We start from the raw sequence: 18,895 nt of genomic DNA on the forward strand, positions 1-18,895 counted from the left end.
CCAGGTATCCAGTCTTCCGTGGTTTACCCGAGCTCTCTTCGGAGCAGAAGACTCTCTTTGCCGCCGGGATAATCCTTGGCACACGGTAGTAGTTTTACACGGTAAGAGTTTGATTAGCCAAGCCAAAACCTACTACCAGATGGCAACGATTACACCCGCGACAGAAAGCACCTTCTGCCCCGAAGAGAGACCTACCAAATCACGGTAGACTGGCTAGTCGCCGTCCCGCCGACAGGCTCTTTTATAGTGGCCTGGCGTCGTGAGCGCACTAATCATAACACCCATCACAATTCTCAGAACCTTCCTGTTTACTCGGTAAAACCTTAGACAGGCGTAACGCTTCCTTAGGGGTGAAGTCAGGGCCCCCCGAGGGCACACTCTCTTCTTCGGAAAGATGTGGGCGTTTCTTGTTGTCAACTTCAAATATGGCTGGGTGGGGGCGTGGCGTTCCAACAACTACTGACGTTGTTTGTTGTAACGTATACAGTTCTTATTTGACAACTGCTACCAACAGAGGCGAAAAGTAAGGTAAAGGTAGTCCCTCAGCCTTTCTTTGAGGCCGTAGGGACAGTGGGTTGTCGTACGCAGTGGCTAAGGCACGGTATTGGAAGGCAGAGCCCATCCCTCTCCTTTCACCACCCTTTACCTCGCCAACCGAAGTCATGCACTCATTTTTACACCTGGCCCGGGTGGAGTGAGGAAAGTCGTGTTAAGTGCCTTTCCCAAGGACGCAACGTCAGGATTACCAGGAATCGAACCCATGGCATCACGATCTCGTGTTCCCTAGCCCAGCCACAAGGCCATTCGACGCCACATAGAAATATAAATATCACTAGGCTTCACATTTTCTAAAGGGTGACAATTGAAGTCAAACTTTTTTGACAGGTTTTTATTTATTGTTTTGCTTGATTGTACATACAGTAAAAGTAACAAAGATGCGGTAATAAAATCAAAACATGCGCAGGAGCACCATGAACCTATTGGCCTTCTCTTTGGCCCTCCCACAGTTGCTACTATTTAGAATACAGGGTACGGGTCACAATCATCATTCAGATATGAACCAAGGTCTAAAATGAAATAAAGCAACCCTACTATGGAAACAAAGACAACTGAAGGGTACAATGATAAGCTAAACCAACTGACTAGCTAACTGATGAAAAAACAATACATTCAAAGTTATCATTAAATCAACTAATCCTCTTTACAATACATTATTATTAAATTTATTCTTTTTTATTCAATAAACAAGAAACAAAACAATTATAAACTGTAAAAGCCAAGATGGCAATACATGAATTAATACAAAAAAACTGACGAGATGAAGCCTCCCATACTTAATGCCTTACAATTAAGTGGTTGCAATTACAAGATCAATGTAAAGCTTAAAGAAACAGTATTATAAACATAAGTCAAACTTAACAAGGTGCAGCACACAGACATTGCTGTTGTATTTATAGCGTTGCCGAGGTGTCGAATGGCCGAGTAGCTAGGTAAGCAGATGTGAGTTCGAGAGCTCCAGGGTTCGTGGGAAAGGCACTTGAAATTACTTTCACCACTCCACCCACGTGCTCTAGACACAGTGGATAACAACCCACTGCCCCTACGGCTTAAAAATGGGCCATGGTATACGTACTACATTTAACGTTACCTTTCCTTCAGCGTTTCCGTCGCACAGATATCCGATGTTAAATTGTTTTGCAGATAATTTACACGGTTGTCCCATTCGAAATTCATTCTGTTTTAATTAAACTTATCTTGGTCTATTTTGGGGGCTGGACCGACTAAGTATACTATCTCTTCGCAGCCAGGGGCTCGATTGCGAGAAGCTTACAGTCCCGGCTGGCATGCCTGCCATTCGGCGCTAACTCAGGCGACCTCAATACACCTGTCCCGGTGTTGTACGTGCTTTGTTTGCTTGCATACCCGGTAAACCGCTTCAAGGCGCAACATACCAGGTTTTTACAGAATAGTTTATATCCGGACAGATTCATATGATCCACTAACACCGGGAAGGATTCTTTTAGATAACTGTGATGGTTTCTTTCACGTGTTCGAGGTGTGGCTCTCCTCAAACACGGGACCTCCATTTAACGTCCTATCCGAGGGACGTCCCTGACCCAAGCTAGTACTCATTTTCACCTGAGCGAAGTGAGATAAGTCGTGTAAAGTTCATTTCCCAAGGGCACAACGTCAACGAGACAAATCAGGGTACCCCGGATTCGAACCAAGGACCTCTGGGTTCTAGGTCAAACACCGGTACCCTGCCACTGCGCCACCGCGACGCTACACAAATCCGAGGTGCGACCATGGGATTTAAAGGTTTTGAACCACTCACACCGAAAAGGACCCTTACCCATACGATATGCGTGGTGGGCTCTTTAACGTGCTCCCACAAACAACACCCCTAACAGAAGCTAGGTACTAATACGTTATCAAAGGCCACATTGTGGGGCCTGTCAGGGATTTGAACCCCAAACCTCTTGATCCTGGGGCTGCCACTCTATTACTACATGCACAATGCCAACCAGTGTGAGTTAAATGATCCATAACCATACCCCACGTTCCGAAGGGAGGGTCAATAGCAACACAATCGCATCTGATACGCATGTACGGCTTGCATCTGGATACTTTTTTTGCCAACATAAATACACAAGATAGATTTATGTACTTGTTTATGCTAACACTCTGTCAGAGAATACAAAGGGAAAAGACATTGGAACGCATGTAGGGGTCGCCAAAAGGTGTATTGAACATTTGTCAGCAAAAAACACTGTGTAGTCTGCATCTGGGTCTGGCCTACGCAGTTACATATAATAAGTGATATATGGCTCACCTCTATTACAACATGTACCTATATTGAATGGTCAAAGTACAAAGAGACGAGATTAACTTGGGGGAAGAACACTCGAGTTTAACTTGGTGGAAAAACACCAGTAATTTTTCATCACATTGTTTTTCACATTTTTTCTCACAAGACTTAAAAGTGTACGGACGCTATATCATCACATTTCACTCACCTGTATTTGGCACACGGTTTAACTTGTAGTCAGATACAGTCTTGGTTTTGGTGAGAAGAGTTTTTAAAAATGTCTTAATAGTAACTTAAAGACTTATCTATAAAGCTTTGCGCATTTATGAATGACACATTTCCTTACGTTGAGCATACACTGCACTCTTAAATCATGCTGAAAGGTTCCTTTAAAATTACTATATCTGATATTTACGTGTGCTTAATTATTGTACTTATGCCATATTTTCGTTTGTCCGTTAAGCGTCCGCGGTGGCACTTTTTAAATCAAAAGATTCCAAACCACGTCGTGTTTTCACCATAAATCGTCACTTTTCAATATCCTATATATAAATCTGTCTTCACAAACACGAATAACCGAGTTTTATCGACCGCAAAACTACAGGCAGTCTCTTTGGTGAGAACGCATCATTAACTGTTCACAAAATAAGCGACGATGTTGATTCTAAAATTCCACAACATAGATTCTAACTCTTTGTCTGAGTTCCCTACAAACTTGCGTTAATAAAATTCGAATGACGTCTAAACTACTACCGACACACCTCATGACTAACTCGTCCTGACACATATGCTCTACTTAGAACTATCAATAATCAACGTTTCCTTCGGGGAGGCGGGATTTTGGAATGATCTTCAGCCGGAGAGACGCCGTGGCCTGGCCCAGGTAGTTGGCGGCCATGCAGGAATATGTGCCCGCGTCCTCGGGAACGGTCTCTACGATGACAAGCGATCCGTCGTCGAGAACTTCGAGGCCTAGAGTTACAGATAGAAGATGTAATGTGCAACATCTAAATTAAATAATTCGGCCTGTGACAATATCTACTGTATCTTAGATTGCTAAATGTGGAAATGGTAGCAATACGTAATAACAATGAAAATGAAATAGGTGTTTTTGAAGTGTATGTATGAATGTGTGTCCGTGTGTGTGTGTGTCCCTGTGTGTGTGTGTGTGTGTGTGTGTGTGTGTGTGTGTGTGTGTGTGTGTGTGTGTGTGTGTGTGTGTGTGTGTGTGTATGTGTGTGTGTGTCTGTAAACACGATAAAACCAGAATGCCTGGATGGATTATTTTCGTACTTGGTTTGTGGGTAGCTCTTCCTGAGACCTCATGTTTTCATTCATTCATAAACCTAAACATAGCTGGGTAGTTAATGTATTCTGTTGGTAAGAGCTGTGTAAACAGTTGTGGCTGTAAGTTAGATAAATTAGGACACGTTTTAGGGTAATTAACGTGTGTGTAACGTGTTTTAGGATAATTAATGTAGGGTAATTAATGTGTGTGTGACTACTAAAGGGACAACTGAGTATATTCAGTTGGGGGGGGGGGGCATGCATTACATGACACTATTTTAGCCCCCCCCCCCCCCGCTCCAACTACATATCGTATAGTCCTTTAGCGTACCCGGATGTGGAGAGTTACTGGACAGAGTTATCCCTCTCGGGGTGGACCACAGAATCACAGCTTCAGGACAGGCCGTGACGTTGCACTTCAAGATGGCGCCCTGACCGGATGTGGCGTTGGCGTCACTTCCAGTCGTATCGATGCTTGGCGTGGAGAAATGTGAACAGTTACACTTGAACTGTTCCAGCGGGACCTGCAGTTGCAAAAAGGAAACACAAAGTCCTAATTCACGCAACTAACTTACCATTAAGTTACTACTTATCAAGAACATTTGTTCATCCCTTCTTCACTGTTTCAAAGTCTGCAACTGAAACGACAATGCAGTTATAAGTAAGAGAGCCCAAACTTATGTCACTTCTTTCCGAGCACAAAGGCTATATCTACCAACTGAGCATTTTGACAATGGCTTCTCCAGAACAAGATATGAAAACCGGCAGTCCTGCTGCTACTGATGACCCGCAACCTAATAATCTTTTAAAACATCTATTGACATGCCATATACCATAACGATCCATCCACCACTTCTAGAGTTATGCTGTTCACAGACAGATATACAAACACACACAAAAAAACACATCCGAAAAAAATCTAACATATTTTACGAAGGTAGTAAAGGTAATGTCTGGTTTCCTTTTTTTGGTGTGAAAACAGAAGGAAGCCGTCGGCAGGAACGAGGTGTCATTAATTCTTTAATCAACCAAACTCAATCAACCATCCTCCGTAGTAACCGCTGGCTCAATCGCTTCGCTTGCTAATTATAACCATGGTTGAGAAGCGAAACGATTGAGCTAGCGGTTACTACGGAGGACGGTAAAGTTAAAGTGACCAAGGCGTCTTTATAATATAAGACACATAGGGGTGGCGCCCATCTCCATTTCAGTAACCCTTGGGTCACACATTTTTCAAGTCACTCAGCAGGGGACTAGCCCGCTTGTAGTGATGTGTGTTTGCTAAGCATAGAAAGCAGCATGTACCATTTTTATAAATTCTTTTGTATTATCCGGCCGGGGATCGAACTCATGACCTACCGTGTGCAAGGCGAACACTGTACCAACTAGACCATTGCACCGGTTTGCACCGGGAGGATGGTACCCAGGCTATAATCAAACACCGTTTCTATGTATATCTTAATTTTTAAATTGTGTACCTCGCGCAAAGTCTTTCCCCGTAGTTCCGGTGGGTCTTGACATGTCAGTGATGCTGCTACGAGGCCTTGTGTTGAATTCTGCCAGCGAGCGTACTCGTACATTTGACAGTCACACCGCCAAGGGTTCGACTCCAGGTCCAACGCTTCCTGTGGGTCACCTGCGGAAAAAATTCACGTCAAAACTGTTTTTGTTTGTTTGTTCATTGTTTATTTGCATATGTACATATATCTAAAATCAATATGAACTACAGACTGGGGGCGGGGGCTGGCAGACGCCTATGTGGTGTTTTTCGTGGGTCTCCCCAAAAAATGTGATAATATGAATGATTTAGATATTTGTTTTATGGTCTCAAACATGAATTAGGCTAGCAACCCGTCCCTGTAAAAATATGCAACAATGAAACAACAATGAAACTTGCTGCCCTATGTGCCACTAGACATTAAAGGTCAACAACAACAACAAGCATACTTACACCACAAGCTAAGATTACAATTCAGACAAGGAAAATAAAGTGTCTCACCATAGTATGTTAATGGGTTGAAGACGTTCCATGGCAGGTAGTGCATGTCGTTATTTTCAAACCACAGCGATTTGACTCCAGTAGAAGAATTAAAGGCGTCCCCATCAATCAACCTTAGTTTCGTACCTTTAAGCATCACCTCGTACATACTCTCACTTTGCCATTTGAAGACGTCGGGGCCAAGATAGACGATTGGGTTGTGTGAAAGATCAATGGAAAAGAGGTGTTTCAAAGGTTTGAGGGCATCAGAGGATATGGAGGTTATATTGTTTCCTTTCAAGACTAGAACGTAGAGATTGGAAAGGTTTGTGAAGTCGCCCGGATGAAGGGAAGTGATTTGGTTGTAGGAGAGGTCAAGCGTTTCGGACATTTGCGGAAAGTGCTGCAACGCCGAAGATGGGACTTGTGTCAGGTTGTTGGAAGCTAGTTTAAGGGTGTCAAGTTGAGTCAACCCTTCTAGGATTGCAGCGTCGATAGTACCCTTCTTTCTGAAGTATCTGATATTGGAAAGGCATAGAGTCCTTAGGGTGCCTAGCTTAGCAAACTGCTTGTCTTTCAAGAAGTCGATAGGATTGGAAGAAATATCCAAGTATGTTAGACCCGAAGGAAGATTTGGAAATGTCGTGAGCAAGTTATATTGAAGCTGTAGTTTAGTTAGAGTATTTGGGAGCACGACGTCAAAACTTGCAAGCCTGTTGTTTTGAAGGGATAGCTCTGTGAGAGGGGAGAGACTGGCGAAGGTTTTGGGGGAAATTGCTATAATTTCGTTCGATTCCAAATCCAGCCTGGACATTTCTGTGACTCCGGAGAAAGCCGTTTCGGACAATGATTGTAAATTGTTGTAACTCAGATCGAGGGTGCTCACTGATTTCAAACCGCTAAAAGCGCCCTCTATCGATTTCAAGCTGTTGTTCGCCAAACTTAGACCTCCAAGATTTCCAAATGCAGCGAATGCGCCTTCATCAATGTGGGATATTGCATTTTTTGTAAGATCTACGCTCGGACCTTTCCCCAGTGGGCCAATAAACGCCCCCTTGCGAATTTCAGTGATACTGTTGTCTTGAAGGTAGATCTCAATTGCCTTACTCATATTTGAAAATGCCCCTATATCAATACTCTCAATTGCATTCCCTTGCAACAAGACAACCTTTAGCAAGGGCAAATCCGTAAAGCAGCTTTTTGGAATCTCTTTTATCCTGTTCCATCGCATATCGACAGTGTCCAGTTTTTTCAGGCTCCTGAAAACACCCGATGGCAAAGCAGATATTTCATTTTGCACCATTTCGATGTATGTTAGGCTGGGAACTCCGACAAACGCCCCCATTTCAAGGGTAGAAATTTGGTTGTTATCAAAATAGATTGTGTTGAGATTGGGCAGCCCTGTCAAGTCTCCACTCCTAAGGGCTGACACTTTGGTTCCTCTGATTACGAATAGGGTGGTGTTCTTGGGAGCTCCGCTAGGGACGCTAGTGAGATTTGGGTTATTACAAGTGACGGTGACTGAGGGGGGATAAGAATTGCAAGAACAACTTTCGGGGCAGTCGGCACACAGGGATATTTCTAACACAAAGACCACCATGACGACAACAAGTAGACGTTTTGTGATGAGGGCCGCCATCTTGAATTGACCTGTTTTCTCTTCCTGTGCAAAAGTACATGTTATGTTAAACATTTACATAGCCCGAAACACACGTAGTGTTTGCAAACGTTTGATAATTAACAGTAGTTATCATTGCAGAATGTCACATGATAAGCTATTAATAAGGCTAAACTTTTGTCAGACAATCTAGGTCATTTCTCTTTAAAAGGACATTTATATATTCAGTGTCAAATTTCACAGTGCCACTACCAACACACACGTCGTTTGCTTGCTTGCTTTCTTGGCAGGTGGTTCTGCGTTTTGGAGATCTTTTGTTAGCATTGTCTGTAACTTTAATGCTGACTTGACAATAAGAACGCTGTAAAAGATTTAGATCATGTAGCCACTTTTAACGTCTTCACGGATATAACGTACGCAGGAGTCATAAATGTAGGTTATCAATCGTGCAAGCTAAAAAGTTTTGTAGTTATACAAATCATGCCCTATTGCTGTAATGTGATATTCCGTCTACAACATTGATATATCGTATATGGGTATATCAGTACGAGAAAAACCTTCGTTGGAGATATATGTTATCATAGAGTGACGTGAAATGGGCCATAAACAAGTTCTTAATGCGAAGCTGCCAAAACAACCGTTACTTATTCATAATTGGGTTTGCATAAAAAATGTATAACTACATCCGAGGACTGCTAAATTCGACTGTCCGTGTTGCATGCGTTTCAAATTGGGCATACATGTACGGGTTGAATGATAGAAAACACAATTTTCACTCACGATTTGGTACGGTAGAAAGGTGCTACGCAAGAGAGTCTGTCACGTTAGTCTGGACTTTGAGATGTTTTTCCACCGAAAGGTCAACAAGTGACCCCGCAGACAGGTCACGTGGTTTTAATGTGTGCGTTATAACCACATACTAGTACGTGTATATTTTCAAAAAGCCGAGGATACTGTTAGTGTCTAACAGACTGACCACGCTGGCTATAGGGAAAATATTTGCGAGAGAAGTTTGGCCATCATAGGGTTTCATTTGCATGCACGAGGGAGGGATGTTAACATTACCGTGGTCGTGGACTGACTTTCCTGGCCAATTCCTGACCTTTCTTTGCCGAATGTTACGATCCCGTACCCCTGTAGGAGGGTTTGATGGAGGCTTGGATATCTTTAAAATGTTCCTGTGAGATGTAGTAACTTGTAATTCTTTTTTATGTAGCTGTCCTTTCGGCCTTCTCAATGCTGGTACCCAACCGCACTTATCGATACGAATAGGAGGTCATTTCTTATATGTGTGGATCAAACGTTACAGTCTGATATACATTGTAGTTCGGGGGAAATGATGGTAATATATGGTTTTACATTAGGACATGTTGATTTGATTATATGGATGACAACCGCGTGCGCATCACTTTTTGTCCATTTTAAAATTATTTTCGGCCATTTTGTTAATCGTGAGAAGCAGCTTCAAAATTAGAAAATACATGCTGTAAATTGCAAAAGCATATTTTTGAAAACAGATACTAATGTCGTAGAATGCCAAAGTCAATTTCAAAGTCAAAGAAAAAGTTTTGAAAGAACAAAAATGAATAATCTATATTTCGGTATAAAATGCTCTGTGTGTTTAGTTTTGTTCAATCTCCCTGACTTAGATTTTATAATGAAGGGGACTTTTATTTTGCCGACATATTTCTAATTTCATTTGCACGCTCGCATCAGTTAAGGGGTGCCCAGAGGATTTTATCCATGTAATCAAATCAACATGGCCTTACTATGTATTCTATATTATATAACGTTAAGAACATGGCAGTAGACAGGTAATTTCAAATGTTTTAATTATTATTTCTTGTTGAACAGATTAACAGCCATATGGATAATGTTACACACAGTTAATGACCTGGAACTAATCACAAATTATAAAAATATCAACGTTACATTTGAAGTCAGCTTAAGAACTTGAATTATTGCACGACAACTGTACAAGGTACAATGTAAGGCAGCAACTATCAAACATTAGATAGTACAAAATAGAAGTATAGAATAAAACTTAGCATCCTAATTATTAAAATGATAAAGGCTAGCGTAAGTCTTTGATGAAATAGTGTTACAATCGAGTGGGGCTGATCATGAGTTTTGGTATTTTTTCTAATAACAAAGTCATTTTTCATCTTGTTGTGTCGAGTAAATAACAAAGTAGTCTTTTAAAGATGTGTATTCAAATCTGTCCGTAGCATCGAGTCTATTGAAATCTGTCGTACTTGAAGTGAGATATGTGAATGACGCATACGTAAAACATCATATCTAGAGCATTCCACGACAAAGTGAGGTTCATCTTCAATTTACTTTGGACAAAATGGGTTAAACCATTGGTCAGGGGCTACATTATGATTTCTGCCTGTTTCTATATTCAATTTATGACTACTGATTCTTAACTGAGTTATCGCTTATGCTCTATATTACATCACCACAATTCTAAAACACATAATGGCGCCTTACTACCATACTATGATCACCCTAAAAATGCAATAAGTTAGATATCTATAACAGTACAGTCACAACAAGATACCTGCCCTTTTTTGCAACACCAACAATGAATCACATCCTCGATGTTTTTTCAAAGTCACAATCACCTTGCGACAAACAATGTTTCTAGTCTTTTTCTATTATTTTGAAGTAATCAAAATGGAGTAACTCACACATTTGTTCGAAATGATATCCTTATGTGATCTAGCAGTAGCTCACATATTATACAAAAGTAACATGGACATAACGTTATGTATTAAACACAAAACATACAATCATATACAATTATCATAGAGGAATGCTATAAAAACACGGAAAAAAAACCAAGTAACTGTCCTGTGCACTTATTTCTAGTTATTGTCAAATAGATGTGCACTAGATGGTACACGCATGCTAGAAGTCACGGTGGTATAGAATTTTGTATATTTTGTCTTTAATAATAATGTCGCGACTTCTATCTGTAATTTATCTAATTTTCTTTCATCAATGATTTGGAAATCCTAAATCTATTACATAAATGTTCTCTCATATGGAATATTCTTACAGATCTTTCCCTATTTGAAAACAATGCATTTAAAACACGTTTGATATCACGATATGGAACTTACTTTAAACTTCAAACTTTACTAAAATAAACATAGCGTTACATGGTACGCCATGTAGACAGTACTGAATGGCGTTGATTTTTCACAGAATAGATTAAAAGCAAAACAGCATTACATCAATGAACAAAACTGACCATGACTTATATGAAATCCACGGAATTAAAAAGTTTCACAAAGCAACAGCCTTCAAAAGACTATCAAACAATGAGTATTGATCAAAACCGCATGAATCTAGGTGTCCAAGATCTCATGACAAACGATGTTCTGTGTCTGTTAGTCTGTCTGGACCTAGACGTACTGCAGGCGCTGCAGTTTGCGATGTTGTCGCACGGCGTCGTGGCGCAGTGGCTGCAGCTGTACCGGTGGAGGTTGTGCTGGCACCTGGCGTTTGGTTCCGCACACGCACCACGCGTACAAGGCCAGGCACCCCTCACGGCGTAGCTGTGGCCGGAAATACGCGTACACGACCGGATTCACACAACTGTTGGAGAACGCCAGCAAATGAGCGATCGGGTTCACATACGTCATCATGATCACCCTCTGCCCAAGCGTCAGCGGTCCGAAATCTTCTAAGATCCAGCAGGCATACAGCGGCAGCCATGACAGGGCAAACATAATAACGATTGTGATCAGCATCTTTATCACTTGCTTCATCTTTTGTGTTTTTTGCCTGGCTGCCTCGTCTTCTCCTGCTGGTCTCTTGTACCACAGGTGGGTACAGATGGTGATGTACAGTCCTCCTGTGACAAGGAGAGGCACAAGGTAGCAAATGACGAACAGCAGAAGTGTATACAGCTGGATGAGGTGCCAGTCTTCCACGCAGAGGTTGATGCTGCGTCCCAGTGGCGGGATGAAGAAGGATGTTTCGTGTCGGTAGAGCGCCTGGGGAAGCATGGTGGCCGTGGAGGCAACCCAGATGGTCCCGACTGTCACTGCGACTTGACGGCCGGTAAAATGGCTTCCCGGTGCGCTGAACAGCATCCAGCATCTGAAACACAAAAGGAGGGGTGAACATATACTAAATGAGATAGTTCAAGAGAGGAGTTCAACCGCAGTACCATAGCACGCTGCTAAGGGGTCCAAAATTCTAACCATTTCGAGGTCTCAAGAAGACAATGGAGACAATCCATCCAGGCATTCTCGAGTTATCGTGTTTTCAGGACACACACACGAACGCTGTGCAAATCATAACCTTATCGGTGAAGGTATAAACTGATCGCACATCTTCTTCAATACTGTACACTATAGAATTTATTTTGTTCGAATAAAAACAACGGATAGCATAAGAAATCAGAATAACTTTTTGATAACGATTTCCCATATAAAACTGTTATGCAGCGTAATACAAAATGACTAAATCAAGCAAATGCGTGATTCTCAAGAAGGGTCAAACTTTTCAGATAGCATCCACCGTCTTTCATCAGTGAATATTTATTGTGATATTCTAGTAACATTTTAGGATCAGACATGTGATGGATAGTCTCCAAGCAGATGTAGCGCGGTCGGGTTTGTTTTGGAAGTAGTTGGCAATGTTTTGAAGGACGCTGTCAGCACTTTTTTTATTACAGATACACGGTGCCCGGTGCCCGGTGGCAGTTCGGTATTTGCAGTGTACAAAACAACGTACAGCGTACAACCTATCGCTAAAAAAACCCATAGTATGTCCATGACAAAAGATACCAAAGCCGCAAGTTTTGCTGCAGTATCAAGGTCAGCCACCAGAGGGCCTAAAATCGACCTTAACGTTCGTGTTAACACCTACCCATGTACCAAATATCATCACCTTACATCCAGAGGTTCTTAAGTTACCGCTGTAGAAACACACAAAGAGATGCAAACCAAAAACTATACCTCCTTTTTTCATGGAGGTAACTACGCTAAAAAGAAGTCTACTTGGAGATTCAAGATGATTGATACCATTGAAGTAAATTGCTCCTTGTGAAGGGCCTGTAAATGTTGATAAGTAGACCATAGTCCCCTGTTTGCCACTACAAACCCCATACAGAGTCTATCAGAGCTATATCTCTCTGAAGCAGTGGTCTTAAGGGAGGCCAGTAATTCCTTTTAAATGCCACGAAGAGAGTAAGGATGGCAATAAACGTGGTAGGTAGCCCCTAAAAGCTATGTGGCAAAAATAATTTATTGAATTTATTTCACACAAAAAATTACTTAGAACTACTGCATTATAAACACGTAGTTGTTCAACACTTCTCTTTAAGATTTCGATTAGGTTTCACATTTAATCATTAAGATTCTGCCTAATTTAATTTTATTAATCATACTAGAATAGTAGTTTAACAAGGCTTTATATTCAAGGCTTTATCATCATCATCATCATCATCATCGGTCAACCCCCGGGGGGGGGGGTAAGTCAATGCACAACTGCAGACCACTCCAGCCTATCCGCCATGGCCGCACTCAGGTCATAAGTTTACCTCACCGGAGAAAGAATTTCTCCGGATGTATGATGATAATATTCATTCTCATGATATATAGTATTCAATATGTTCCTTCATACATGTTTAAAGATTACTTTTGCAATTAATATCATATTGTATTCTTTATCAAAGAAAACTTCAAACGAAACTTAAGATTAAAAAAGTCTACTATACATAACCAAACATACTCCAAAGTTAAGTCCTCACTTGTTTCACATAAGTCCGTCATAGTTCAGGGCTCTCCCATCATTTGTAACTTGTGCCGTTCTGACGACTACTTGCCTGATGATTGGTTTGTAAGGTCACAGTATGTGGCACCCATCTCCGGCATTTCCCATTCAGTATGAATTGTGCTTTTCGATTCGGCTTTCCCGAAGATGAATTTCAAGGAATTTGCCGAATTCAAAGCTGAAATTCCATCGAATTCGTCGGGAAATTCCTCGAAATCCGCCCCCAGGAAAGCCAGATCAAAAAGTCATATTCATACTGAATGGAAAATGCCAGAGATTGACTTCACATACTGTGACCTTAAATTATTAGTCCTTACAATTGATTAATGCTTATTCGCATCTTTTATTCTTGACATCCCCCTGATGGGCGTCTTTACAGAGATTCTAAGCTACTCAACCATTCACAAGAACGCACAAAGGTGGAACGGTATTTTTAGACGACGTGAGCTCCATTTGCTATGAATAACATCAGCAAAAAGTAAACGTCTGAAGATTAGTCAATGTGGCTAAGTCGGACGGCAGTCTTGCGCGGCAAAGGGGTTTACAAGCTAATCCTAAAGTTCTTGCTGGAATCCGGTGGATTTCAACATTACTCACGGCAGGATTTTAAGAGAATCAAGCGGGTATCTCACTGGGCAGCGGCTAATTGCAGGAACTTTGCGAAATTTCGCCAAATTTTCCCTGCGGTCACGCTGACGTGCACTGTAACAATACGTGACCTCAACAAACAAAATGGACGCTCCCGGAATGTCACTTTCAGATCCGAATCAGATACAAGATAACTTTCTTGGATATCGCAGTGCTGCCACTAAATCAAAAACCAATTTACAATGATTAAAATTCATTAGGAAGAGATTTACAGCGATTGCGTCGCTTTGAACCATTTTGGTAATTGCGAATTTTCGAAATTGTAAAAAAACTGCATTTACTTCCTGTAAGATATAAGCATTTTCTATACACTAATAATCATTCTTGTTTCGCAAGCACTGTACATAGCGTAGCGACAGCGGCAATGGCTTGAAACTGCTTTTATATTTTTTTCTTGCAAAATCTGCTGAGCAAATTAGACACCGGAGACGTGAAATTTGGATAAAATTACGCAGGGTAATCTTGCAAAAGTTTTTGGTTCCTTAAATAGGATAGCAATTCATAAGACACTTATTAACTAAAAAATGTTATATATCTGACAGCAGCATTTGGTAAAATATCAAAGCTCCACTTACAAATCGTTTTTTTAGTGCTATAGCTAATAACTTGTCATTTTGATCTTGTTGGATACTCCTTATTGTCAACCTAATGGAAGAAAACTGCATGTAAGATATAAGCATTTTCTTTAAACTAATAATCATTCCAGTCTCGCAAGCACGGTAGCGTAGCGACGGCGGAAATAGTTTGAAACTGCTTTTGATTTTTTGGGGGGCAAAGTCTGCCAAGCAAATTAGACACCGGAGGCACTTTCTCGTTATCATTTCGCGGTGCATTAAGCCGTCATACACGTCTGACTTGGTCAATTGCAAGTCGTCTTCTGAGCGTCAACGGAACTGGAACGACCGTCACCTTCTTGTGAAGATTACGCCTTCTTCCACTAGAGGCTGCGACCTCGCTGCGACCACTGAGGGACCAACGCTGCACGAAATGGCCTCGGATCCTGACGTATCCGGACGGGAGAAACGGGATCCGGAACCTCAGACCTCACCCTTTATCCGTCACCATCTATCTATCTATCTATCTATCTATCTATCTATCTATCTATCTATCTATCTATCTATCTATCTATCTATCTATCTATCCATCCATCCATCCATCCATCCATCCATCCATCCATCCATCCATCCATCCATCTATCTACATGCATTTGACTATAACTATTGTGCTTTTCATTGCGATTGCGATTTGTACTTGCATGGCCAACTTCGGGCAAAATTTCTCGCTAACAGTGGACATGATTTATAAACATAAGGAAATCGGTCTAGTGACTATCACACATTTAGGAAGGTACACAAACAGTTTAAAAGGATATCCCGTTTTGGGATACAGAGATTTGGGTGCTTTTCTAAAAAAACCTTAAACACTGGCATTGTTGGAAGGGTCCTCGGGAAATTCGAGAACTCGATTGATATAATGTTTGCCCTGCGTTCAGGCTTCAACTTGTGATAAATTTGACAAAACAAACTGGATTCAAGCGTAACAACTTAGTCTCTGATGAATTATGACACCCTCGTCTGGAGTAAAATGCTCCTTCAAGGCTATGACAAATTACTGGCCCGCTTAAAGTGCCTAATGGAGACAGGAAATGCCGGCAGAATTCACATGAAAATGTCTCCACATTACGTCTAACGGCGTCGTTCTCATGCACTGAGGTCAGGTACAAGTGATGCTTAGGTCCCAATTGGAACCGCCGGGTATAGTTGACGTGATTTTTTTTGCACTTTTGATTGTAACCCCTACGTGGCCCCGTGGGGCACGCTGTGGCTGCCAGGCTATTTTTGGCCCGGCCATGGCCCCGAATCATTTTAACTCGGAGTTATATTCAACGCGGGACCAGGAAACATATGAATGCCGTTAGCCCCGGTAACCGGCGGTCCTCGGGACAAATTTGTAGCTTTGAGGCCCGGCCGGGACGTCACCCCTACGGGCACCAGCGCAATTCCGAGCTATGAAATCCCCATGAAGAATCGTTTAGTGCTCAAGCACTTTAGAACGTTGTCCTTGATCGTTTCTTATCATTTGTTCCCAGATGTACTACCTGGTGTGGCACTACAGAGAGGAAAATTGTTGGATGTTAGCATTACATTTCGTTGTCTTTCAACTAGAAGATGTGTTCGCCGGTAGACGTTGTGAGAATTTTACGTTTGCTCGGTTTTTGTTACGCATAAGGCATCATAGCAAGCGTGGAAATATTGTCGATATTTGGATGAATCGTTATGATTTTTTGCATCTGGATTCCAAAGAAGTGAATAGTCACACGACGTTTCCTGAGGGGGGATAAGAGCTCAGTCACGTGGGAGCTCATTCTACTAGCTCGCTGCAGCGCCGCCTAACGGCGAAAAGGAAGGTAGCATAATGACTACCGAAATGTTAACACGTTTTTCATTTATGGCTACACGTGTAAACAAAAATGGAACTCTAATAGCTATGTAACTACCAACCTAACCATCCACACTGTTGTAAAAATGCATATCCAAAGGAAACTGCAAATGAGCCAAAATTGCATTACTTTCCTTTAAAGATAAAGGATGTCTGCGACCCCAGATTTATGTGAATATTTCATTCACAAACTTAAGAGAAGTAGGAAAATAAACATATTGTTCTCGCCGCTGTAGTTTTTACCCGTTGGTGTCTTGGTTTGCGGAAGTAGACTATATTAGGTCTTCAGAATGGTTAAAAGTATGACATCTCCGAACTCTATTTTGAATTGTTTGTCGTGCTTTTTTTTGGCTATGACTTATTTTTACCACCTCTTCACTGCTTGACGTCTTCTCCCTCATAAGCCTTTCAAATCAATGTCTTATGACGCCAATCCTAAGCTTCCTTCAAGACTTGATGGATGATATAATGACGGTATTATAACCCTGGGCAGTCATGAAATGATGACATCCTGGTCGCTACAATCAATCATCTTTCTTCACAAATTTTAATGGCTTGGTACGGGGATTGGTTTGAAAAATTTCACTGCACGAAATCTAATCTTTACGCACACTTTAAAGCATTGTGTAAAGGTTGCATTTTCTTCCATGAAAGTTGTACGTCTGCTTTACGTATGTTTTACGAACACTTTTCGTGGGCTCTAAGATCTGATTTTATGTAGGGTTTATGTTGTGCCTTCTTGTATTTATGTTGCACGGATTATATGATTGTATGAAATCTAAAGCCCAACAACAGATTTTTGAACTATTTCTTTGAAAACAAAATAGATATGTAATGAAGTACGTATAGACAACTTTTATAAGATTTTGTACACAGGATATCAATAAAAATCATGAGAATTACTTTGAGACATATCCACCAAATGCTTGGTTTAAACCTTTTTGCTTGATCACCTCAGATAAAGCATCTAGCTACCATTGAACGTGGAGTTAAAAAGTGATGGGACAAGGTAGGATCTACCGAAAGATTGTATGAAATAAACCATAGCGTAAATTTTCGACGTACAGTCAGTATATACATGAACATATTTGTGCTGTTCTCTCAGAAGTGTCTGTGTGTGAAGAATTATTCTGTCTGAGACCAAGCGAGATGTACTCTGCTAAAGTTGTAAAAGACTTGCCCGATACATGATGAGTGTGCATACTCGATTGACGAACATTTGGTAAATTTAAATTAGGCTTATCAATATGAACCAAAGAGCCGCATGTCTTGTATTGTGCAAATAATGGTATATTAGCAGACGGCCATGACATCAATGAAAAATTACAAATGGCTGTAGAAGTTGTCAAATACTTGCTCGATACTTGATAAGCGTGTGTACTCGGTTGACGAACATTTGGTTAGTTCAGGTTTATCAGTATGAACCAAAGGGACACGTGTTTTATGTTGTTGAAATAATGGTATATGAGCAGACGGCCATGACATTAAAAGCTACAAATGGCTGTAGAAGTACTAGTTGTCAAAAACTTGCCCGATACATGATGAGCGCGTGTACTCGGCTGACGATTATTTGCTTAGTTCAAGTTTATTAGTATGAACCAAAGGGCCCCGAGGATCAAACCTAACATTGTCTGAAAGGCCCATTAGCCACTCAGTCCGTAGTCACATGGACCTTTGACACACGCTGCATGTGAATGGTAACACAGGCAGTCGACATTCAAGTTCAATACGCGCCTCTCTTTCTCCGATTCTAGAGATTAATTGAACTTGCTTGAATGCGAAGGTTGTCATATAAAATTTGGTCGTCAATCAGATTATGTACATAAACGAACGACCGTAGGGTTTTGACGTCGTCTCACATCGTGTTAGATTATTCTTCGGTACACGAAGTTCAATACCTGACCACAACTGAAAAGATACTGTTCTCTTTTGAATGTTGCTTGATACTATGTATATGAACCAAAGGGCCACGCGCCTTGTGTAGCACAAAGGAATGATATATCAGCAGATGCCAATGGCATTAATGGAAAACTACAATTGACTTTAGAAGTTGTAAAAGACTTGCCCGATACATGGCGAGTGTGCATACTCGGTTGACAAACATTTGGTTAGTTTAAGTTCTCGGGGATATAATTTTGCGGTATCTAGAAAACGGGTTGTTCGAGTTAGTTTTACGTTCGCGGTTGAAGCAATTGTAGCGCTTCAGTCAGAAGACAAAACAATTAGACCGGTTTTATGTTCGCGGCGAATAGTTCATCAGGAAAACAACGAGAAAGTGTTTGTGTGCTGGTTTTATTACACATCCTGCTTTTTACTAAAACTC

General features: G+C 41.2%; 2 protein-coding genes across 2 annotated transcripts; both read right to left on the minus strand.

The window, feature by feature from the left end:
* Positions 1 to 2,725: 2,725 nt before the first annotated feature.
* LOC136448759 (insulin-like growth factor-binding protein complex acid labile subunit) lies at positions 2,726 to 8,557 on the minus strand. Its single transcript, XM_066448406.1, has 5 exons — positions 8,473 to 8,557; positions 6,096 to 7,737; positions 5,575 to 5,732; positions 4,428 to 4,620; positions 2,726 to 3,781 (listed from the first exon to the last, which is right to left on the minus strand). Exons 2-5 carry the CDS (start codon positions 7,711 to 7,713, stop codon positions 3,615 to 3,617), a joined length of 2,136 nt encoding a protein of 711 aa, XP_066304503.1. The 5' UTR covers positions 7,714 to 7,737; positions 8,473 to 8,557; the 3' UTR covers positions 2,726 to 3,614.
* A 2,548-nt stretch (positions 8,558 to 11,105) lies between these two features.
* On the minus strand, positions 11,106 to 13,586 carry LOC136448701 (neuropeptide FF receptor 1-like). The gene is made up of 2 exons (XM_066448341.1): positions 13,534 to 13,586; positions 11,106 to 11,805 (listed from the first exon to the last, which is right to left on the minus strand). The coding sequence occupies exons 1-2, from the start codon at positions 13,584 to 13,586 to the stop codon at positions 11,106 to 11,108; spliced, it is 753 nt and encodes a 250-aa protein (XP_066304438.1).
* Between the last annotated feature and the right edge of the window lie 5,309 nt (positions 13,587 to 18,895).

Source organism: Branchiostoma lanceolatum, chromosome 14 (assembly GCF_035083965.1).
Source record: "Branchiostoma lanceolatum isolate klBraLanc5 chromosome 14, klBraLanc5.hap2, whole genome shotgun sequence".
NCBI classification, from domain to species: Eukaryota; Metazoa; Chordata; class Leptocardii; order Amphioxiformes; family Branchiostomatidae; genus Branchiostoma; species Branchiostoma lanceolatum.